The following is a 24677-nucleotide window of genomic DNA, read 5'->3' as shown; positions in this document are numbered from 1 at the left end:
TTCCTGCAGTTACAGGTGGGTATCGGCTGTAACATACAGCTGACATCCACCGCTGAGAGCTGAGCCGGCACCATCTTGCCGTATGCTATGGAAGCCTTTCAAGCTCCGCCTCTAGGTGGGGCCTGGAAGGCTTCCGTGCTAGTCAGACCGGGAGGTCAGTATTAGACCTCCGGTTGCCATTTCAGCCACCGGAACCCCCGGCAATTTCATTGCTGGGGTGCCGATGAGCTGCAAACAACTTAAATGCAGAGATCGCTTTTGACCGCTGAATTTAAGGGGTTAGTGGCGGGGATCGAAGCTAATTTCGGTACCTGCGATTACTGCCGGATGTCAGCTGTAATACACCGCTGACATCCGGCAATGATGGCACCGACTCCGCTTCTGAGCCGGTGCCTTGCTTTTGTCGTATGAATACACCAAAATGCGGCAAGCACTAGCTTTCCATGACGTATCCATACGACAAATGTTGGGAATTAAAACAAGCCTGCAGCTTTGTGGACAGCACATTATCAGGATGGTTTTATAACCTCTGAATGTTAACATTAAAATGTTCCTATTCACTGAGAGAAAGCAGAGCTTTTGAAAATGTATTGAAATGCAGAGTTTACCACGAAGCGAAGTACGTTTCACTATACAATGATTAAGCGTTTTTTACATAAAACTTTATTTAATGGTATTTAACAACTTGTTTCTTTAATTTACTTTTCTTCCACAGTACCACAGCCATCCTGTGGGACAGACGACTCTTTGTTACGAGGGCTTCATGCGTCTAGTCAGGCGAACCAGCTAATTGTTCAGTCATCTTCCATTCCTATGCTGAGTGCCTGCTTCAACAAGCTCTTTTCAATGTTGCAAGTGCATCATGTCCAGGTTAGTCATGCGTAGCGTTTACTTGCAGGTTAAAGACATAAGCCCACATTTACGAAGACTGGTGTTTTTGTTACGCCGTTCTACGTAAAGGAGGTAGTTGGAGTAGTTTGTGAAAATGTGCAACTTTTTGGTGTATATCTACCTATATCTTTGGGGGCCATTGCCGTTGGAAGGCTGACCCTATGTAGGAAATTGGCTACATCCAGGCAGGGCATGCCCCTCAGACGCTGGCTTATTCTGTTTTTATCCTACCATACATAGGAGGCATATACGACTTTCTTCTCAGGTCTGCTGCACTGTTTTATTTTAATTTCTTTTTTTCTTTTCTTCTAGCTGCGGGGTGGTTGTCAGGCTGGACTTCCAGCCTAGTCAATCCCCTGCAGGTCTCGTGAAACCAGGCAGTACTCTGCACTGTGCCTCCTATACTTTTTTTTTTTTCTCAGCTTCCACCAGTGGAATGCCAATACCTCGATTATATGTGATCGGGTACTGAAGAGGTGACCCATCGTACAACCGATGGCAGGATGAGTATATCTGAAGACCCCAGCTCTCCTGCAAGAACCAAAACATTCTTCCACAAATGTAGAGTACCTTTCTATCTGCCTTCCACATAGTCCTCTGGCTCTAGTATCCTTATTTGCTTGAGTGAACCCTTTAAACAGTGAACCCTCCTCCTCACTGTGGTTGTGGCCTTTTGAGTAAGGATTCTGGACACCATGCTGGGCTACTTCACAGCGGTCAGGTTTTAACGTTTCCTGGGCCAATTAGCACTACGGCGATGATGGCGTTTAACCGCCATCAGGGCCTTTTAAATTTAATTCCCATGGACTAGGATGCAGCAGATTTAGCGGTCTTCCCGCCCACCAACAATTATCGGAGCACAGTCGGACAGTCTGGCGCATGGCAGTGATGCTTGTGACTGGTGGCAGCTTTCCCCCTGGATCCTACCACTTCTCTGTGTGGGCTTTTCAGGAGGTGGTCTCTCAGTCAGGGTGGGCTTTCTCATGCTTCTCCCGAAATCCTCTCTCGCAGCGGCATCACTTTCTCAGAAGATATCTTCAATCTCCAGCCTCTAGTCCGGTCATTTAGCAGTACATAGCACCTAGGGTTAAATAGGCTTGCCTAGTGGGATATTTTTAAGGTTTTTTTTTTTTTTTCTACGGTCATTCACTCATTTTTTGCTAGGTGGGGTTTTCTAAGTGGTCACTATGGTTGTATGTGCCCTCTCATCTGGGACATGTCTTAATCCCAGGAAGATCCCAGCATGCAGATGGCCCTGGTAATGTACTATGGCTGCAGCAGCTGTAATAAAAATTTCTCCTGCGGCCGGCCTACCCCATTTTTCACACATTGCTTGCAATCCAAAACCACCCTGGATATTATGTGTGTCCCGCCCACCACCAGGATGTGGCACCCCCTGATGGGTTGAGTTTTTGGAGCTCTTATCGTCCCAAATGGCAGCCCAGATTAACGTGCCTTTAATCTCTAGTCTAGAGGCCATACAGCCTTCTTGGCGTGGTAGTTAACATAAAAAGCTCAGAAGTGTGAAGGAAAATCCCTGGTTAGGACAAGTACTGGAGAGGCCGCTTTCCGGGAGAATTAGTACACCTACTCTGGGAGATCCTTTGGCTCACAATCAGAAACACAACTCACAATTGGTACCTACCATGCAGGCATTGATATGTGCTGACAGGGGACATCTCACATGTTAAGGATTGACCACACAACTTCTCAGTCAATGGCCCCAACATCTTATTTTCCCCAAATCACCGCAAATTTGAGGAAATCCCGTCTAAAGAATGGAAGCATCCTGACAGGAGCTATTTTTTATTTAGTAGAGCCTCCGGTATCTCAGCTGTCTAAAAGTACTACCACTCCTCTGTTAGATGCGGCATCGCTCAATGAACCCTTGACCTTCCCAGGCCAGGTCTGCCTTCGTGGCGGGCAGGTTGTGCAAGGGTTAGGAAGGCCTGCTCCACCACGGAATCTCAGAAGAAGCGCCACAGGAATATTTATGGCAAGCGTCTGGACAATATTATTTCTGAGGCTACTGGCAGCAAGAGTTTAATTTTGCCTTAGAAACGTCCTCGACAACTGCAGCCTTCTCACATTTCAAAGGGTTTTGTTCTTTCTCAAATTTTCTCTGAGGTCAGACAAGAGGTCTAGCCCTCCCCATGGATCCTAGACATCCATCAATTAAGCCTAAGCCCACTTGAGGACTGCACACCAGGTCCCTAAAGAACTCCTTTCCCAAGACCTCTTCAGCCTGAAGGTGTCTCTCTACTCGAGTCCTCTATCCAAGTGGGGGGGGGGGGGTTTGACTACTTTCCTCTCAGGCGATATGACTTACACATGTGGACAATGCCTGGGTCTAAGAGCCACTGGTGTTGACCCTAACCCCCATGACGTTTTTGTGAACTCCAGCCCAGGCTTTTATTTTCCATGCTATTCATTCTCTTCTACTTCAGGATGTAATTGGCCCATTTCCTCAATCGGAATGTCTTCAAGGATTCTGCACAAATTTCTTCAGTCCCCAAAAAGGACAGACCAGTCAAGGCCATTTTTTACATGAATAAATTTAATTGCTTTGTTCTACACCCCCGCATGGAATCTCTATACGGTCAGTGGCTGCATCGCTGAGAGGAGTATTTTCTTGTTTCAGCACAGCACATGGAGTTTCTGGGAATGAATTTCAACACCAGGACATCCAAGATTCACCCTCCCGGTGGACAAGATCAAGTCCATCCAAACTGGAATGGTGGTTCTTCAAGCGAGCCTCTTCTGTCTGTTTCTGCATGCAGGTGCTTGGATAGATGGTATCAATATTCAAGGCCGTTCCCTATGCACAATCGCACACGCGGTCCCTCCAGAGGAGGATTTGCGCGCTACTACAAATTTCAGGACACACTGGATAAGTTGATAATCCTCCCATTTGGGTTTGTCTGGAGTTGCTTTCATGGGAAACCTTGCGAGCCGTTTTTCTTGATTTGGTCCTTCCTTCCTCTCAATGGCTCGTCATGTCGACGCTAGCAGCTTATCTGTTTGTGGAGCGTTATTTGGTTTTCACATGTTTCAGGCCACTTGATCTTCAGGGGAAAGAATCTTTCAGATCAACCTTTTAGAATTGAGAGCCATCGTTCTGGCCCTGTATTATTAAACCCCACTTTTCCAATGTCGCCCGGTGAGAGACCAGACTGACAATTATACATCAATACTTTTAGAATTAGCTTGGTATTTTGCGCTACAACTCTACCTCCTTTCTTAAGGTCTGCTGTTTCACCCCACTTTACCTCAGATTCGTTTAACACGTGGCTGTTGAAGCTGAAGTTTTGAAGTGCCGCAGTCTCTCTCTACCAGTCATACAGACAATGTTATAGGCCATAAAACCTGAATCATACAATACCATACGTAGGGGGCTTATTTCCGTTGGTGTGGACAACGCAGTTTCCAAACCATGGTATGTACTACACCTAGAATCCTGTTCTTCCTGCAATCGGGTGTTGATCAAGGATTTGGCTAATCTTTTCTTAAAGAGGTCCTGTCACCTTTCCTGATATATCTGTTTTAGTAAAATATTGTATTCCCCATAATTTACCTATTCCAGAACATAATTCCATAGAACTCTATGTTGTGTTCTTCCTCTGGTATTCCTTCTAGAAATGTATGAATTAATGGACAACTCGGTCTTACGGACTGGCTATGTCCAATCGGTGCTGACAGAGTGAAGAGTGCGACTGTGTAGGGACAAATCCTTTGACAAGTGGACTGGCAACACCCAGTTGTCAATTTATTCATACATTTCTAGGAGGAATAACAAAGGAATGGCGCAATGCAAAGTTCTAAGAAAATATGTTCCAGAATTGTTTTTAATAAAAGACAGGTCAGGAGAGGTAACAGGTTTTCTTTAAGGGCCAGGCCAGGTTTCTTCTCTTTATCCTTTTCCAGCGTACAGTTGCCTTCCGTTCTCAGCTAAAGACCTTTTTTGCACGGAGTGAGCTCTTCTGTTCCTCCCTTCAGACATCCAATTGAGCCTAGGGATCTTTACTTGGTTTTGGGGCTGAAAAGGTATCTAGCTTCGAGCCCTTGTGTGAAATTTTGCTACATCTCATTTCCTGGAAAGTTTTTTTTTTTTTTTTCCCGTGGCCATTGCTTCCAGCATATGGATTTCGGAACTGGCTGCTCTGTTCTGCGAGTCTCTTTTTCTAGTAATCCGTTGAGATAAAGTAGTGTTCTGCCTTGTCCCTTCTTTTCTCCCAAATGTGGTCTCTGCCTGTCACATCAATGAGGACATTGTCCTCCCTTCCTTGTGCCCCTCCCTTTCTCATCCGAGGCACCGGTCTCTGCACGGTCTCAATGTGGTAAGTGCAAACTGTCTGCAACGTTTAGACCCTCCGTCTCTTTTTTTTTTTGTTCACCCTGAAAGGTCTCGCTAAGGCTTTGTAGCGCCCAAGGCCACCATTGCTAGTTGGATTCAGTCTGTGGTTTTGGAAACCTATCTGTACAAGGGTAAAGTACTTCCCCTTCAGGTTACTGCCCATTCCACGAGAGCTGCCGCATGCATTCTGGGCGGTACAGCATCAAGCTTTAGTCTCTCTGGTATGGAAGGCTGCTACCAGGGCTTCGGTTCACACTTTCACTAAATTCCACCATATTTATTCTATGGGCTTCTCTGATGCCAGTCTTGGTCGGAAAATGCTCAAAGCAGCTGTTATGTAGGTCACATGGCTGATATAATTTTATTTTACCCACCCTTTGGGACTTCTTTATTACATCCCATGGTGCTGTTACCCAATGATATCAACGAGAAAATTGGATTTTTGTACTCGCCGTCAAATCCCTTTCTTGTTTCATTAATTTGGGGACACCGATCCTGCCCTTTTTTGTTTCCAGGCCAAGGACGTTGGTTGTTGGGTTTCTTCTCCCGGGACCGTGATATGTTCTTGGTTTTTGTCTCTTCCTACTGCATCTGTACATACTGATTAAGCCAGTATCTGTGCAAGGCATGACTAGGCAGAACACATTTTTTTTTTTTTTTATAACCTAGTGGCAAAGGCCTATACATGTGTACCCAACTGAATTCCGAGAAAGGGATTTTACGGTCCGTACAAAAAAATTCTCCTGTCCCACTTACTGGCGTAAACTGCTTAGTAAATGTGGGCCATTATGTTTGGCTAGTTCGTTTTTGGAGAACCGTATTGACTCTTACACAATTTGTTTTTTCTTTTACCACAGCTCGAGTCTCTTCTACAGTTATGGCTCACATTGAGCATAAATTCTAGCTCCACTGGGGGCAAAGAAAATGGAAGCGACCTGTTCTTATACCATGCTAATAGAGTGCCGGTTATCTCTGTGAATCAAGGTAATTGTGTTAATAAAATTCAAAAAGAAAGCTGTGAAATCCCTAAAAAGAGTACAATCCCTTTGTTCAGGTATGTCAAAGACTGGGGTGGGGTGGGGGGGCTATTAGCCCTGTACTTGTTCGCAAATCTGTTGGTTTAAAGGCTATGTACACCTTTCAAATAGTTTTTTGTTTTTTTTTAGATAAAAATGTACGGTGTGATTGGTGCAACTTTCTAAATACATTTTATAAAAAATTACTTTTACGATACAGCTGCTTTTGTATCCTATATACTGAGCAGCTGTATCTTGCGCTGAATCCTGTATCCGTCAGATCAGCGGCACTGACAAGTTCAGTGTCAGCGGTTCTCTGACACGCAGGATCCACCTGTAATCCATCACATCGTAGGCTCCGTTCACATCTGGTTCGGGGTTCCGTCAGATCTTTCCGTCAGGGGAACCCATGAACGGAAAACATGGCTTTCCATTTGCATTGCCATTGATTTAAATGGTAATGCTTCCATTCCTAATTGTTTCCGTTTGTCTCTGTTCCGTAAGGTTTCTGTTTTTGTTTTTTTGCTGAATCAATAGTGTAGTCGACTACACTATTGATTCCGCCCAAAAAAACGGAAACCTTACATAACGGAGACAATCAAACTATTCGCAACGTAAGCATTACCATTGAAATAGGCAGTGGGTTCAGGACTGTTGAGTGTTTCGTGCAATAGCAGCCAACTAATCTGCTGCAAACAAAGTCTTTTTATTGCTCTATGGTGGCTGCCATTTCGATAGATATGATGTGTGGGAAAATAACGCATAATGGCAAGACTTTCAAGTTCCTGAGCCGGTCAACCACCTGAGGCTTCCAGATATGTGTTTGCAGTTTCTGCATGTTGCATTTCAACATATTTTGTGTTTTATGCTAAAGGAGAAAAGTCTTCGGTTCATAATCCTAATGCATTTTTGTTTTATTTCTAGCTTCTATAACAAGCTTTTTAACAGTCTTGGCCTGGCATCCAAACACTTTACTCCGGACATGGTGCCTTGTGCTTCATAGCCTCACTCTTATGACAAACATGCAACTGAACTGTAAGTAGTTTTTCCTGGTCTGCGAGAATAGTATGTACTTAAATATATTTTGTCAGTATTTTTCGGTAAAAGTTCCATAATCCAGCATCAGTCGGGCTGATAAATTCGGAGTTATCTTCTGGATTATTGGATGGTCGTAAAGAATATAACACTCGCAAAGGAAGAGAATCTTCTGAATGACGGTCCTAAATAAAATATTAAAGGGGTAGTCTTATGACCAAGACAGAAAATCAAGCCATAAAAATCTGCAAATGCAATACATTTTTCAAATATGAATTGCTCTCAAGTTATCCACCCACCTATTTTTCTTGGCAGCACCCTTGTGTACATTCCCGTTACTTTTAGACATGGTCTCCAGCATTCCCTGATTTGGTAGCCGGCCATGCGCAGTTCACTGGGCCCTGTTCTTTTTAAGATGTTCTCTATCTGAATTATGTGGTGCATACTGAGTATGCTCAATGGTACGTGCTCTGGCCGAGCGACGCTTACATAGATAAATAGTGGTCGGGCCCGGGCATGCGCAGTTTAGCAGAGCGGACTTGACTCTGTAGCCTGCTCTCAAATTGTTTCCTAGTTCATAATAGCTTGACATCTAGTGTCATGCGGTCAATGAATGTAAAAAGCATGAATTTTATCTAGGAAGGTATAACAATCCTTTTAGTGAAATATGATTGAAACTGTAGCAGAGCCTCCGAACACAACCTCTGATGCAAATGTAAACAGAGCCCAAGTATTTATATTTATTGGGTATAGGAAAGATAATGCTGTTCATTTGATTACAAATGAAAACTTTCAAAATTATATAAAAACTTTTGACTGTAACGATGTTCCTTTTATTCAAAACCTTAAATAATTTTGATGTACGCTGAATTTCTACTAGTGCATTTTTACTAATTATTTATATATTTTCATATTTAAGAATGTAATATAATCTTTGTATGGCACCAACGTATTCCACAGTATAGTGTGTGTGTGTGTGTGTGTGTGTGTGTGTGTGTGTGTGTACAATAGGTATGCAATATATTTACAAAGTTACTCCACTTCATACTTAAACTGTAAAATAGTTTTTAAATGTGAATATAATAAGGGTTTCTACAGATTTTAACATTGATGGCCTATACTTAGGATAGATCATCAGTGTTTGATCGGTGGGGGTCTGACCCCCGGTACCACTGCTAAGTACAGTCAAGGGGCTGCGTCACTCATGGAAACTCTGAGCCCCCTTCATTGTTTACGTAGGTACAGTGGCCTGTCTTTATAAGCTGCTGCGCCTGCTGTTGCAGCTTGCTGCTTTCAATTCATAGGCATCTTGATTGTGCTGATCGATGGGTTAAACTTTGATGGCCTAGGACAAGGTTAGGCCACCATTCTTATAGTTCTGGGGAAACCTTTTAAGCTGCTCTGTTAATGGACACTAACTTTCAAACAACTTTGTCCACCTCCTGTTTTCTAGCAAAATCCGTCCCTAGTTAGACAGACTGCAGAAAATGGGGGTGTGTCTCTTCACTACCTGCCAATAGAACTCTAAGGAGGGGGGGTGGGAGGAGGAGGAAGAGAGCAGCAGAGCGAGTCAAACACTGACATGCTGCCCATACAAGTTTATGGAGGGGGGAGCAGGGTGAGATACAAATAGGCGTGCTGCAGCTTCCTGGTAAGTGTGACGCTCTCACCCCAGTGCTGGATTCTCAGCTATACTGCTTATTGCTGCTGTTTAATCTCCTCCAAGCTGCTGCAGTGTGTATGTATGTATATATATTAGCCTGCAGAGGGTAAAACTGCAAAATAATGCCGAATACAAGCCCTATCTAATGGCCAGAAATAGTGTTATTCCTCGTGTACACTCATATGCCAGCTTATTCTGCAAAATCACCTGGAAAGTTAGGTAAGTTTTAACATAAGTATTGGAGGATTGAGTCTCCCGTTACTTATCAATAATTAACACAGGTCCTTTATTAAAGATCAAGTGGTTTTCATTCACCGCTCTTACCCTTTAATTCTGGCTGTTTTGGGACATACATTTTTTTTTTTTTTTTTTTTAAGGCAAGCTATACAAAAGTGAAAGTGGTTTTTGGTTAAGCAGGTTATATATTTGTACTAGCCGCATGTTCTTGTCATTCTTCAACAATCTGTAATCTGTTGTTCTCCCCTTACCATGACCATATGATGATATATACTGGTTTATTACAAGATATTGTTCCAGTTTTGTCACTACCATTTCAATAAAAAAAAATATTTGTTTGATTTCTTGTGTTTAGGGCCAGTTTTCTTCTATGCATCAGTCATTCATCTGTCAATATAATTTGGAGAGACCATATTAAAAACAAATAACAAAATGCATTGTAAATAGTGTGAGAATTCCTGTGAAAGCAATTCAGTTTTAAAATATTCTTTTATTTTATAGCTGGACCCAGCAGTACTATCGGAGCTCAGGAAAACACTGCCCAACTTTTAGTTTCAGATCCAAATCTCCTTCATGTCCTTGTGAAGTTTCTCTCAGGAACAAACCCTCATGGGACCAACCAGCACAGTTCCCAGGTAACGTTACATAATTGTTTTAAGACTTCCCAAGAAACTTTTATAACTTCTTTTAAGCCACAGAGTTAATAAACCGGGAAAGAAATTCACTGGTAACTGCGGTGTTCACGTTGCATCGGTTTTGAGGACAGAAAAGATCAATTAGCCCTTGAGCTGAACCTGTAATCGTCAGCAGAGATCTTCGCTTCGTACATGATGTGGCATTTAGAATGAGGATAGGACCATCTGCTTTCAAACATGGTTTAATTCTTAGTCCCTTAACGACATGTCACGTACTGGTACGCGGCAGCCATTAAGGGGAAGTATGGAGCGGGCTCACGGGCTGAGCTCGCTCCATACACAGCGGGTGACGGCTGTGATACACAGCCGACACCTCACTGCAACGGGCGGAATCAAAGTTCACTTTGATTCCGCCCGTTTAACACCTTAAATTCCATGGTCCATCGCAACCGCGGCATTTAAATTGTTAGAATCAGGGGGGCATGCCTTCAAACACGCCATCGCACCCCCCCCGCAGCGTGGACGGCTGTTATGGCAGCCTGGGGGCCTGATAAAGGCCCCCAGGTCTGCCATCTTTGTACATTAGTATTGCAGTATATCATACAAGCGATCGCTGCTTCAAGTCCCTTAGGGGGACTAATAAGAAAAGTATAAAACTGTTAAAGATTTTTATAATGTTCCAAAAAAAATTAAAATATTAAAAGTTCCAAAAACCCCCCATTTCCTATTTTTTCCCTAAAGCAATGTTAAAAAAAATAAGTTAACATAACTGGTATCGCCGCATCCGTACAAATCCGAACGATCACAATGTAGCTTTATTTAACCCGCTCGGTGAACGATGTGCAAAAAATATATATGTAAAACTGCTGTGTTTTGGTCACCTTAGCTCTCTAAAAAGAAGGAATAAAAAGTGATCGAAAAGTCGCGTGTACCCCAAAATGGTATCGGGGAAAATTAGAGCTAGCCCCGAAAAATTTAAGCCCTCCCACCTCTAAATTGATGGGAAAATAAAAAAAAGTTATGGCTCTCAGAATATGGCAACACAAAACATTTATTTTTATTTTTTAGCAAATAGTTTTACTTTTTTTAAAAGTGGTAAAAGATAACATATAAATTTGGTATTGCCGTAATCGTATTGACCTGTAGAATAAAGTGAATGTCGTTTTTACCGCCTGATGGACACCGTAAAATCAAAACTCCCCCAAAAAATGGTGTAATCGCTGTTTTTTGCCCATTTCACCCCACAAATAATTTTTCCCCAAATTCCCAGTACATTATGCGGTACAATAAATGGTGCCATGAAAAACAAACTTGTCCCGCAAAAAACAAGACCTAATATGGCTATGTCAACGAAGAAATAGAAAAGTTATGGCTTTTGGAAGGTGGGGAGGAAAAATACACAAATGAAAAACTCAAATTGGCCTGGTCTTTATGGGGTTAAAGAGGACCTGTCACTAGGTCATATAAGTTGAGCTGGTTAACTTACCTGAATGGCGCGGTCTCCCAGATTCCAGCGCTAGTCTTTCACTGTTGTGTTGGCTCCCTATAGGCTGATTTGCTGTAGTTAGTTAATGGGGTGGAGCTAGCTTCCCTGCCTCTGATGCTGACAAATCCGCACGTGGCAACTTGAGTGTAGTTCATGCCCTGTTGGCTAACTACACAAATTATCATAGAGGGAGCCAATACAACAGTGGGCCATATCTCTGGAACGGGGGTCTAGAAGAAAAAAAAAAGAAAAACGGCTATTAGGTCAGTAGACCAGTTCAACTTATATTACCTAGTGACAGGTCCTCTTTAAAGAGGCTCTGTCACTACATTATAAGTGCCCTATCTCCTACATAATGGGATCGGCGCCATAATGTAGATTACAGCAGTGTTTTTTTTATTTAGAATAACTATTTTCACCAAGTTATGACCTATTTTAGCTTTATGCTAATGACTTTCTTAATAGACAACTTAAAGTGTTTTTACTTTTGACCAAGTGGGCGTTGTGGAGAGAAGTGTATGACGCTGACCAATCAGCGTCATACACTTCTCTCCATTCATTTACTCTGCACATTGTGATCCTGCGTTGTTTACTATGTGCAGCCACATACACCCACATTAACGTTACTGAAGTGTTTTTACAGTAAATAGACATCGCGTCCAACCAGGACGGGATGTCTATTCACAATCCCGACACTTCGGTAATGTTTGTGTGTGACTTACAGCACAGCAAGCGAGATCTCGCTGTAAATGACAGCGCAGCGTGATCTCGATGTGCTGTGTAAGTCATGGACCGCTCGAGTACGCCAGATCAAGCCACCGATCTCCATTATCTAGATGGAGTAAACATTTGAGTCATGGAGTTGATGAAATGTTGTGATTTTAGGTGCAGGAGCTGATTGCAGCGCATATTCTTTCTAAGGGCCTGTTCACATCACCGTTCATTTCCGTTCCGGGGTTCCGTCGGGTGAAACCGAACGGTGATGTGAACTGGCCCTAATTGGAAAGCCGGGTGATAATATGATTAAAAGTTTCTATACACCCACTGGAAGTCTGTACAGGAGGAAAGATGACCATAACAGGCTGGGATCTTTCTTCCTTCTAGCAGCTTCTCCCTTTCAAGGGCACAGAACCAGATAGTAAAACTTTTCATTCTGCTTCCCAATTTCATTCTGCTTCCCAATTTCATTCTGGTGCTAAGATTCTGTGCTTTAACATGGTACCTAGATCTATATTCTAACCACGGCATGTGTTTAAAGAGACTCTGTCACCACATTATAAGAGGCCTATCTCCTACATAAGGAGATGGGCGCTGTAATGTAGGTGACAGCAGTGCTTTTTATTTAGAAAAACAATCTATTTTTACCACTTTATGAGCGATTTTAGCTTTATGCTAATTAGTTTCTTTATGCCCAAGTGGGTGTGTTTTTACTCTAGACCAAGTGGGCGTTGTACAGAGGAGTGTATGACGCTGACCAATCAGCGTCATACACTTCTCTCCATTCATTTACACAGCAGATAGCGATATAGCTATATCGCCATGTGCAGCCACATAAACACACTAGAACGTTACTGCAGTGTCCTGACTAGAGGTAATGTATATTCATTGTCAGGACACTGCAGTAACGTTATAGTGTGTTTATGTGGCTGCGCATAGCGATATAGCTATATCGCTATCGGCTGTGTAAATGAATGGAGAGAAGTGTATGACTCTGATTGGTCAGCGTCATACACTCCTCTGTACAACACCCACTTGGTCTAAAGTAAAAACACGCCCACTTGGGCATTAAGAAACAAATTAGCATAAAGCTAAAATCGCTCCTAACGTGGTAAATATAAATAGTGTTTTTTATTTAGAAAAACGATCACCTATATTACAGCGCCGATCACATTATGTAGGAGATAGGACACTTATAATGTGGTGTAGGGATGTCACAATATCAGAATTTGGACTTCAATACCGATACTTCGTGTAGTATTGCGATTTCGATACCAATTCGATACTTTGCCAACAGTAATAAAAAAAAAAAAGTTCTTCCATTTTCTTATGTGAGGCGCGAGGTGTGATGATGAATTTAACCTCCACAAGCCTCACATCAATAGTAATTAACCCCATCATGTTTCTCAGTCATAATGGGTTAATATGTAAGGTACATGATGGGGTTAATTACCATTAATGTGAGGCACATGGAGGTTAAATTAATCTCACCTTGTGCCCCACAATAAGTAATAGAAAGCAGTTTTTATTTTATTTTTTTACAGCGTACACATCATAAATGATGCAAAAAAATTGTTGTGCAGGTTATTACGGCCGCGCCAATGCCAAATTTGTGTATATTTTATGTATTGAGACTTAAGTTAATGTTTATTGTAAAAAAGGTGTGTGTATTTTTTTTTAATTTAACATCACTTTATGTTTTTACTTTATTTTTAAACTTTAATATACTGGCATATATCAGATATATGGCAGTACATTAGCCTGTTTACTAATAGTACACAGGCAGTTGTTAGGACATACCTAAGTATGTCCTAACAACAGGAAATATTGTAGGACAGCCCTGAGGTCCTTCAATGGACCCTGGGCTGTCTGCCCATATATGGTATGTCCCTCAATCGCGTCACAGGAATTCCCCGTGACGTGATCCAAGGGGCATACCCCCTTCTCGTTTTCTCCTGAATGCTGCAGTCCGCTGTGATCGCAGCATTCACGGGAATAACGGCAGAGATGAGAGGTTTCTCTGATCTCCGCCAGCGGGGCTGCAGTTGTGTAAAAGTCATTGCCCCGCTCCTGACAGGAAGTGCGCGCGTGGTCAGCATGAGGAGATGCGGCCGGCGCTGCACTAATGAGCGGCGGTGCAGGCACTGAAGACAGAACATGAGGGTGTTTTTTAGTGTGCCCGCCATGTTCTGTCTTCAGTGCCGCCGCTCATTAGTGCAGCGCCGGCCGCATCGCATCATCCTGACCCCGCGCACTTGTCAGGACTCTGGAGCGGGGAAATGACTGTATCACATTGCTGCAGCCCCACTCTCATACATTCATGTGTTACTATACTGAGCTGTGCGGCCGCACAGCTCAGTATCGAAATACATGAAATAACGGTATTGAACCGTTTGGGGATGCAGAGTATCTAAACCGTATCGAAGTTTCGATGCATCGTGCATCCCTAATATGGTGACAGAGTCCTTGGCAGTGGTATTACATACGGCCTTGGAAAGTGTTCTAGCAGATCTGCAGCATGTTACACAGCAAAATGAGCTAAACAGACTGATATACATAGGTGTGTGGGAATATATTCTGCTGACCTTCATTTGAGGTTTTTAATCCTGACAGTGGCATCACTCAGTGATTGACAGGCTTCTTTGCATATATGAGCTGTCAATCAATGAGCCATGCGGACACGTAAACTCAGAATGAACAATAATTAAAATCCATGAATACACTTCAGCAAACTAATCTAACTATTATGTAATAATTGCACAAGACCGCACTAGTCTAATAACCACCAGCAAGTGCATAATTGACTGATTCATTATCCTACAAGAATTCTTAAATAATCTGTATAGTGATGTAAAAATAGATGCATGAAAGTATATTCTTAGTTCAAGATGTTTTGTCTAAATGTGTTTCTAATGCTGTGGTTCTTTATTTCTAGGTTGGGCCCACTGCTACTCAGGCAATGCAGGAGTTCCTGACGCGACTACAAATTCATCTTTCTTCTACCAGCCCTCAGATGTTCAGTGAATTTTTATTAAAGCTTATACACATACTTTCCACAGAGAGGTATGCAATGCAGTCTTTGTGGTGCTGAGTGCATATCCTTTGTAGGAGTCTTTCCTTATAGAAATTTTCTTAGAGGGGTTGTCCAGGCATGGACAACTGATGACGTATCCACAGAATAGGTCATCAGTATATGATTGGTGGGGATCCAACACCCGGACCTTGCACCGATCAGCTGCCTTCAGGCGCCGGATGTCATCCTGGGTATGCAGTTTTCGGAGCCGGAAGTAAATTGCTCCGTACACAGCATAGCGGCCCTGCTACATAACCGCAAATGTGCTTCTATTCACTTGAATAGGAGCAGAGCTGCAGCTCGGCCGCTAGTCTATGACCGGTGATGGCTGATCGGTGCTGGCTCCAGACCCACCGATCATATACTGATGACCTATCTGTATTATATAGATTATAATTTATATTATAGATATAATATACAGATCTACATTTATAGATATTAATGGCATATCACTTTTTAATTTTAAATAAAATTATTTATACTTCTATTTGTTACGAGAACCAAGCAAGTAGTTTGAAGGTTGGTGGGTGGCAGATCAGCTAAATGGATTTGTTTGTATGCTTAACTCCAATGAAAACCTGATACTACAGGTGTGGTTATAGTTCATTGCAACATCTTTCTTCTCCCTATGTTACACTTTGAGGTCCAGAAAGCTGAGATATAGGGAGTTTTGTTTCAGTCCTGTAGAGCTGATTTTAGCAGTCCCTGTGCTTGCGTAACATCAAGGTAACACATTGGACATTGGGGGCTTCACACGGCCCTAATAGGCTACATCCCTTCAGTGCTACTAAACTGAACCCGGATCACCAGCACTGCGGCCTAACAAAATAGCGGCTCTGCATGGCTGAAAAATAAATCTAGGTTTTGGAAAGTGTTCCCTGTGTCACAGGAACATCTATTGCGGCCTTCTATCTCCCCATTTCTCAGCTGCCTGGGCTCCTGAATGTGAGATTTTGGGGGTGGATAACAGCACTGCTATTGGTGTCAAAATGACACAAACGTTGATGGAGCCATCAGTCGCCGTATGGCTCCATCGTGGTTTTATATTTTATATATATATATACTGCATTTATAGAGTTTTTGCCGCATTGGTCTTGAAAAAATAATTTACTTATTTGTTTCATTATTCTAATTAAAATCTGACTTGCTCTTATTCCTTTTTAGAGGTGCTTTTCAGACAGGACAAGGACCCCTGGATGCTCAGGTGAAACTCCTAGAATTCACTCTGGAACAAAATTTTGAGGTGGTCTCCGTCAGCACCATTTCTGCTGTAATAGAATCTGTTACCTTCCTGGTTCATCACTATATTACCTGCTCTGACAAAGTGGTATCTCGCAGTGGATCTGACAGCTCTGTTGGGGCCCGGGCCTGCTTTGGTGGCTTGTTTGCCAATATCATACGACCTGGCGATGCCAAAGCAGTTTGTGGAGAAATGACACGAGATCAGCTGATGTTTGACTTGTTAAAGTTGGTGAACATCCTGGTTCAGCTGCCACTGTCAAGTAACAAAGAGTTTAGTGCCCGTGCACCTGTTGTCAGCAGCACGACAGAGAGTGTTTCTGATGAAGAGAAAGTCTATGGTGGAAAAGATGTCAACAGCAATTCTTCATCTACGCAATGTTCCACTTCATATGTGGCAGATTTGGTGCTAGCCAACCAGCAGATTATGAGCCAAATTCTCTCTGCTCTGGGCCAATGCAACAGCAGTGCAATGGCCATGATTATTGGTAAGTGTTTATAGTCTAGTTAGAGATTAGTGCATCTACTACTCTAGTAAGATTGTATTTGTATTTCCGTGCATAGCTTGGTAACCTTCGTTGGCACATTTGTTTTGCAATTTTATACCATTATTGATTGTAGTAAGTTCCAAGGACAAAGTGGTGAGCAGAAGTGAGATTCTGCAGCGATTTATACTTTACCCTCAAACCCGATTTCTTATGCCACTAAAAAAATAATTAAGGGTAATGCCCTGATTAGTGTGACCTGCCCCATCTGGAACCTCACCCTCAATAAAAGTCCCTACACTCTAAACTGTTTAGGACTATATGTGCCTTTTACAGGTGTAAACAGTGGCACCATGCAGCGACATACCAAGTGTCTAAGGCTGGGTTCACACACAGTTTTTTGCAGGTGGAAAATCAACCTCAAAATTCTGTTTGGACTTTTGAGGCAGATTTTCCTCTGCCTGCACGCCGATTTTCGTGGTGTTTTTCGCTCGCGGCACCTAGTATACAACTTATAATAAAGCAAAACTAAATAAAGATGGGTAATTTCTTTCTTTTTTACTTTTAGGTGCAAGCGGTTTACATTTAACTAAACATGAAAACTTTCATGGAGGTTTGGATGCGATATCAGTTGGTGACGGACTGTTCACCATACTCACCACTCTCAGTAAAAAGGCCACCAGTGTTCAGGTTATGCTGCAGCCGATTTTAACTTACATGGCATGTGGCTATATGGGCAGACAGGTAAATATAACTTTGTTTTTGATTTACCAATAGTTTTTATAACGGGTTATAGCTCCACCTAGCCGTGCATTTGACAGTCTTGTAACTATAGTTCCTTTGAGTTGAAGGTGCTTTGTAACACTTCTATTTTGTTGTGTTAACATTTAATACAGTGCTAACATTGTGTATCTGACGTATTACCAGTGGGTGAAAGTCATGCATTTCTACAGTGTACCAGGGAAAGTAATGAACTGATGATTGTGGTGTTCTGTTTTCTGCAGGGTTCTCTTTCCACTTGCCAACTCTCCGAGCCTTTGCTGTGGTTCATTCTAAGAGTTTTAGATACAAGTGAGGCCTTGAAAGCGTTCCATGATATGGGTATGTGTTTCCGACTGTCTTCTTGTGGCTTTTCCATGCAGTCCCGACTATGCTCCGAACATTTTTCATCTTAATAGCTTTCTGAATATTGACTCACAATCCTAGATTTAGAACCTCAAAGAAGAGTCCAAGAAATGCAAAAAAAGAAAGGCAATCATTTTCCTTAATTTTTTTTTCCCCATAACATTCCCATCAATGGGGTCTGACCTATGGAACCCCCACAATCAGTAAGTGATGGACTTTTCTAGTAATAGGCCATCATTTACTAAAGTGACATAACTTTTTTTTAATGCGCCATACAGAGGTGCCAGTTGCACATGATCGATGTCGGTTTCCAGCCTGTGTGTAAAATGTTTCTATCCACTGATGGCAAGCAACAATATTTAAAAACGGCATAACTTTGCAAACATTTCATAGCTTTTCACTATACAATAAGTAAGCCTTATAAAGATAAAACTGGGAAGCCCCATTAATGTTCTACAGTTTGTGTTTTCAACACCTATCAATGCTTTTTAGCTTTGTCGGGCATTGGATGCAGTCATCAGCTTAGCCTTTTTATAACACCCCCAACCACCATCACAAAACACATCAGGAAGGGAGGGGGAAGCACATCAAAAGTTGCATTCGTGTTATTTTATTGTGTCGAGGCGCGTGTTGTGTTTGTGTCACGTGTAGTTTGTACTTTTACAATATTCTTTTCGGTACACCTTTTAGGAGGTGTTCAACTCATCTGCAATAACATGGTGACAAGCACAAGAGCAATTGTCAACACTGCCAGAAGCATGGTGTCTACAATCATGAAGTTCCTTGACTCTGGCCCCAGCAAAACTTCAGACAGCAGTTTGAAAGCAAGAGTGCTTGCCTCTGAGCCTGATAATGCAGAGGGAATCCACAACTTTGCGCCTCTTGGTATGTCTTTGTGCAACTTCGATATTCCTAGATTTCATACTAAAGGTGTATTTTATATGTTTGTTGTTTTTGTTTAGATTTCTATTTTATTTAAAATGTATTACTATTTTATTACTATTTTAGACTTCAATAGTTAGCAAATACCGAATTGGTGAATAAATTGAAAAGGCCCACTGACAAAGAATGATGCTTTTGTTTGTTTTCAATGTTGCCCAAAAAAATTAAAAATTGATACATTTTTATTGAGGGTATATTCTCACCTGGCGTATCCCATTTATTTGACTGGGGCGTAAAGAAATCCATGTGCAATCTGCAGGAGCAAACCACTTCAGATGTACGAAACAGATTTTCAGCAGCAGGAATTTCTTGCAACAAATCTGCCACGTGTGAATATGCCTTAAGGGTTTGAAAAAAAAAAAATGAGCCAAACACATAGCAATTTGTTTACTATTACGGTACTATTGGGTCAAAGCCGATGTCTAGCTTTGAACACCATTTTACATTGAATTAATCTACATAAAAGTTGTCATTTTGTAAATATATTGCTCTAGTCATATTCTACTGATCCTGAGTAAGGCCAAATGCACACGGCCGTGCCCGTAAACACGGCCCGCGATTTCGAGCACAAGCGGCCACCGCAGACAACCGCCACATTTTTGGCCCTCCCTCCCATACAAAGTATGGGAGCACGGCACATAAAAAGTGAAGACATGTCCTATCATTTGTGGTACACTTCAACGGCCCGGACACCTTCCTGTAAATAAAAGGGAAGGTGTCCAGGGACAATAGAAATGAATGGGTCCGTAGGAGTTCAGGAACATCATGGCCTCTTGAATATATTTCTGAAGCCTAAGGGACACTGCTAGTTCTCTTCCCTCCCTTCCCTCTCTCTGTCATTCCTCTTTCTTTATTCTCCCTTTCTGATCTGTTTACCCACGGACCTCTGTGCATGGCTGCGGGTCCAGGATGCATAGGTGGTCTGTCTTAATAGTAGTATCAGATGTACCTTATTGTTCTTCTTGCACTTAATGTGAACACTTATACTGGCCTGCGAGCCGATGTGTGTACTGCAGATGCTTGCATTGCCGTGTTTTGTTTTGAGAAAATCGAGAAATTTTTTTTTTTTTAAATGAATGGGTCCGCAATTGCGGTCCGCAATTACGGACGATTTTTACAGCCGTGTGCATTGGGCCTGAAAGTAATTTCCAGGGCTACATTTAGGCCTCATTCACACGACAGGTTTTCCCGGCCGGGTGCCGGCCGTTCATAAATCGGCCGGCACCCGGCTGCATTAGGAATAATAGACCCCTAATGGGGCTATTCACACGACCGATTTTTAGACGGCCGGGAAAACCGGCCGTCAAAAAATAGGACATGCTCTATTTTCGGCCGGGTGCCCGGCTCCCATAGAAGTCTATGGGGCCGGGTAATACACGGCCATCACCGGAATGTGTCCCGAGTGATGGCCGGGTTTTCCGTCGCTTGCGCTCTATCTCCTCCTCCTCACAGTGCAGAGTGCATGTGAGGAGGAGGAGTTGATGCCATTCGGACGAATGGCTGTACTCTGTACACTGTGTGGCAGGGCCGGGGTGTACAGCAGGTGGAAGGGAGCGCTGCGCTGGCTCCCTTCCCCTGCTTGTTTTAAAAGCGCCCTGGCCCGGCGACACCTTCCATGGCGCCGCTAGCAGCGGCTGCTACTACTGTAGTGATGCCACTATAGCAGAGCAGGGAGGTATCTCCCCGCTCTGCTATGTGCTAGCCCCACTTTAGCACCTTGAAGGAGCGGAATCCCCGTGTTTTCGGGGATTCCGCTCCTGGACAGAGCGCTTGATGTCTCTGTCCATATCTGGGCAGTGACATCAGGGGAAACTCCTGAAGCGGAATCCCCGAACACATGGGGATTCCCCTTCAGGAGTTGCCGCTGATGTCACTGTCCAGATCTGCCCGGAACGGATGCAAAACTTTATGCAAACCGGCCGGGCAAAATGGCCGATTTTACCGGCCGATACTCGAGCTCGGGCGGGACCCGGTCGTGTGAATCCCGCCTTACAATTTTGCAGGTAATTTCCTTGCAGGCTCAGCATCTACAGAGGTTGCTCTAGTACTGGGAAGTCTAGTCTGCACACCAGGCACTGTTTTTGTTTGGATAAAAACCACGGCTCTATTTACATACCGTTTGAGCCTTCTGTCGGTCGGAGGTATATGTCTGGAGAAGTGATAGATAGATAGATAGATAGATAGATAGATAGATAGATAGATAGATAGATAGATAGATAGATTTATATATACCACCTTTCGGAACACTGTGATGTAAACTTGCACCGAATGTGGTTCACAAATGGTATGTAATCCGAACCTGTCCATCCAACTGTTATGGGAGCTCAACTAAACTGTTAGAGCGGTGTCTGTCAGCAAGCTTGCAGACTGTTTACAATGGCAGTAGAATTGGGAGTGCAGAACTATCATTCATACAGCGGTTCAGGATCAGTAGAAGATAAGTAATGCAATGTTATTAAGTTAATCAACTTTTTATGTAGATTATATTTTTAAATAAACTTTAAAATGGCTTTTGTACCCTTTAAGATTTTTTTTTTTTTTTATACTTCCACAAACTTGTATTATTTGTTTCATTGATCAATCAATGTTTGTCCTTGAAGGTACAATCACATCAAGTAGTCCAACTGCTCAGCCTGCTGAAGTCCTTTTACAAGCCACCCCACCACACAGGAGAGCACGGTCTGCTGCCTGGTCTTACATCTTTCTACCAGAAGAAGCTTGGTGTGACCTCACTATTCATCTGCCAGCAGCTGTTCTTTTAAAGGAGATACATATTCAGCCTCATCTTGCATCCCTTGCCAGTAAGTAGCCACATAATTGGGATTTAATGCCAAATGTTAGAGAAAAAGTAGACCTTTTCACGATTTATAACATGTGCTTTTATTTGTTTTAATTTTTAGCCTGTCCATCTTCAGTTTCCGTGGAAATAAGTGCAGACGGGGTCAACATGCTGCCATTGTCCACACCAGTCATCACTAGTGGACTCACATACATAAAAATTCAGCTTGTAAAAGCAGAGGTGGCATCTGCTGTCTGCCTCCGACTACACCGCCCCCGAGATGCCAGCACTCTTGGACTTTCACAAATTAAATTACTTGGCCTGACTGCTTTTGGAAACACTTCATCAGCAACTGTTAACAACCCATTTCTTCCTTCTGAGGATCAGGTGTCCAAAACCAGGTAACACGGCAGTGAAAGACAGAATTCGGGCTTGTCCACACGTAGCGGATTTACTGCGTATTACAGCAGAATACAGTAGCAGCATATTGGGTGAGATTTAACAAATCACATCCACACGCTGCGTAAAATTACCGAGCAGAAATTGACCTGCGGTGCGTATTTTTTGGACCGCAGCATGTAAATTCCTGCTGCGGAAAGTGGACTGAATTGGTGCGTTTTTCAGAGGAAATATCACCATCTCCCAGCATTGAAAAAAACGCCGCAAAATCCGCACCAATTTCTTCAGTAAAATACGCAGGAAATGGTGCGGTTTTTCCGCAATGAAATGTCTGCTAGTGGACAAGCCCTAACGGTACCGATTTCCTTGATACTTTATATAGGGTATTTATGGGTAAAATCCTAGCTAAATAGTTTTGTTGTGTTTATTAGACACAAAAAGTTACTAAACTGTAAGTAATTGTGGGGTGACTTTGTTTTCTCTCTCTTTGTTTTAGTATTGGCTGGTTAAGGCTTTTACATCATTGCCTCACTCATATTAGTGAACTGGAAGCAATGATGGCAAGTGCTGCAGCACCCACAGCCAATCTGTTACAGACATGTGCTGCCTTACTAATGTCTCCATATTGTGGCATGCATTCCCCCAACATTGAGGCAGTGCTGGTTAAGATTGGACTTCAGTCTACCAGAATAGGACTTCGCCTCATTGACATCCTTCTGCGCAACTGTGCCGCTTCTGGCAGTGATCCTGCAGGTATGTCCCTGCACCCTCCATGATTTACCAATATAAGTTCTAACGTATAAGCAACAATTATTCATCTTTTTTATTTTTATCATTTAACAGATTTGAATAGCCCTCTTCTATTTGGAAGGCTTAATGGTTTGTCATCAGATTCTACAATAGATATCCTCTACCAGTTAGGGACTACTCAAGACCCTGGAACGAAGGATAGGTATGGAACCCTTTTCGATAAAATGTACAAAATATTTATGAATCATAGGTTTTCCTTCACCAAAACTCAGCTTGTTTGTATTTATATGCTATCTAAATGTTTCTAAACTAATGGTTGTCATCAACCTATATATTTGAATACAATTTTAGATTATTTTATTATGGATTCCAATATGGAACATTCTAATATGTATCATTTTGGATCAATGTAAACTCGTTAGCAGAAATCTATGCACATGGTGCAGAAGCTGCCCCATTCAGATGTATGGAAGTGATTTTCAGCTGCAGAGATTTCTGCAACAAATCTGCTGCGTGTGAATATACCTTGAGCGTTTGTTGGAAGACAAATTTGCCAAACACAAAGCAACTTGTACACTTACTTTCTGATACTTTTAGTTGTTCATGTCTAGCTTTAAACCATTCTACAGTTTGTGTTTGTTTGTTTTTGTTTTTTATAAAGATTTAATCTACATAAAAAGTTAAAGGTTATAGACACCTTTGCACTGATTTTTTTTTTCTATTATTGCTTCTAAAATGCCAAATTAAGCAACTTTTTGATTCTCTTCATTGCAAATGTCCTACCATTTTGCTGCAGTAGAGTCTGTGCAGCTCCTGTAGATAACTGAGTGCTATGTCTAACTCAAAACAGTCAGTCCTATTCTCCTGATGGTCTAATCTGCTCATCAGGCAGATCAAAGAGGGTGGTGGGCATAGCTTCCAAATGGTTAGGGAGGGCAGATCACACAGGCTGTCCGTATCACAGTGTAGATAGGGAGGAGAGCAGAGAGGAAATCACACAGGTTAGTGTAGAGAGAAAGCTGTGCTGATAAATGAGAGCTAGTGAAGACCGCAGCATGCCGAACACACAGACCTCATATCCAGAATGCATTACTCAGAAGTAGAACTTCAAAGGAGAAAAGTTTGAAACTAGAGCAGACGGCAAACCGAATATCAGAGGGTCTAAAAATTGATGAAGGAAAGAAGGTTGTGGGCTGAAACTTAGTGCAGCTTTTTTTTTTTTAACTCCAGGTAACCACTACCATGTACAAATTTTATTTTCCATTTTAAAGTTGTCCATAGCCTAAGTCATTTTGTGTAAATCTCTTGCTCTAGTCATCATGTACTGATCCTGAACGTAATATTTTCCAGGGTATTGCGGAAGTCATGGCTCAAAATATATTAGACTGAAATTTAGGCGAGTTTTTCAACTGAAACTCATTCCAGTAGATTTATCCAGATCCTAATCATTGATTATTTCGGAGATAAGTTAGACACAGACATTGCATGTATGCTCAAAAATAGTCCTCTGAGGTTTATTGCCAAAATCAATTACAATAATATTCAAAAGGGGTGTAGGCTTGAGATTAACCAATCAGTGGCAATGTGACAATAACTCTGATTCAGCCAATAACATACAATGAGAATATTTCATATTGAGCCAATCACAGACATACAATTATTTTAATTCTTCATTGGATGCTGACATCAGGTTTGCAGGTGTCTAAAGAATACAATAGCTTGTTCATCTAAGATGGGGGAGTCATACTTGCATAGATATGAGAATATAAGGATACAGAGAAATAGTTGCAGATGTGATAACTTTGTTTGGGCGTTCAGACAGACTGCTATTTGCTAGCTTTGTCAAGGTTA

At 42.2% G+C, this 24677-nt stretch overlaps 1 protein-coding gene across 8 annotated transcripts in view; it reads left to right on the top strand.

The window, feature by feature from the left end:
• The window catches only part of BIRC6 (baculoviral IAP repeat containing 6), a 237943-nt gene that overhangs the window by 98720 nt on the left and 114546 nt on the right, over positions 1–24677 (top strand). For all 8 annotated transcript variants that reach the window (XM_075862828.1, XM_075862827.1, XM_075862825.1 and 5 more), the window contains exons 41-53: positions 716–870; positions 6103–6229; positions 7186–7296; positions 9698–9831; positions 14970–15097; positions 16272–16834; positions 17400–17575; positions 17836–17932; positions 18647–18841; positions 21499–21699; positions 21799–22078; positions 22573–22829; positions 22920–23028. In XM_075862828.1, coding sequence (XP_075718943.1) covers positions 716–870; positions 6103–6229; positions 7186–7296; positions 9698–9831; positions 14970–15097; positions 16272–16834; positions 17400–17575; positions 17836–17932; positions 18647–18841; positions 21499–21699; positions 21799–22078; positions 22573–22829; positions 22920–23028 — 2533 coding nt within the window. The remainder of the gene's footprint in view (positions 1–715; positions 871–6102; positions 6230–7185; positions 7297–9697; positions 9832–14969; positions 15098–16271; positions 16835–17399; positions 17576–17835; positions 17933–18646; positions 18842–21498; positions 21700–21798; positions 22079–22572; positions 22830–22919; positions 23029–24677) is intronic.

This window comes from Rhinoderma darwinii, chromosome 4, assembly GCF_050947455.1.
Source record: "Rhinoderma darwinii isolate aRhiDar2 chromosome 4, aRhiDar2.hap1, whole genome shotgun sequence".
NCBI classification, from domain to species: domain Eukaryota; kingdom Metazoa; phylum Chordata; class Amphibia; order Anura; family Rhinodermatidae; genus Rhinoderma; species Rhinoderma darwinii.
Note: the sequence above shows the minus strand (reverse complement) of the source record. Positions and strands in the feature narration are given on the sequence as shown.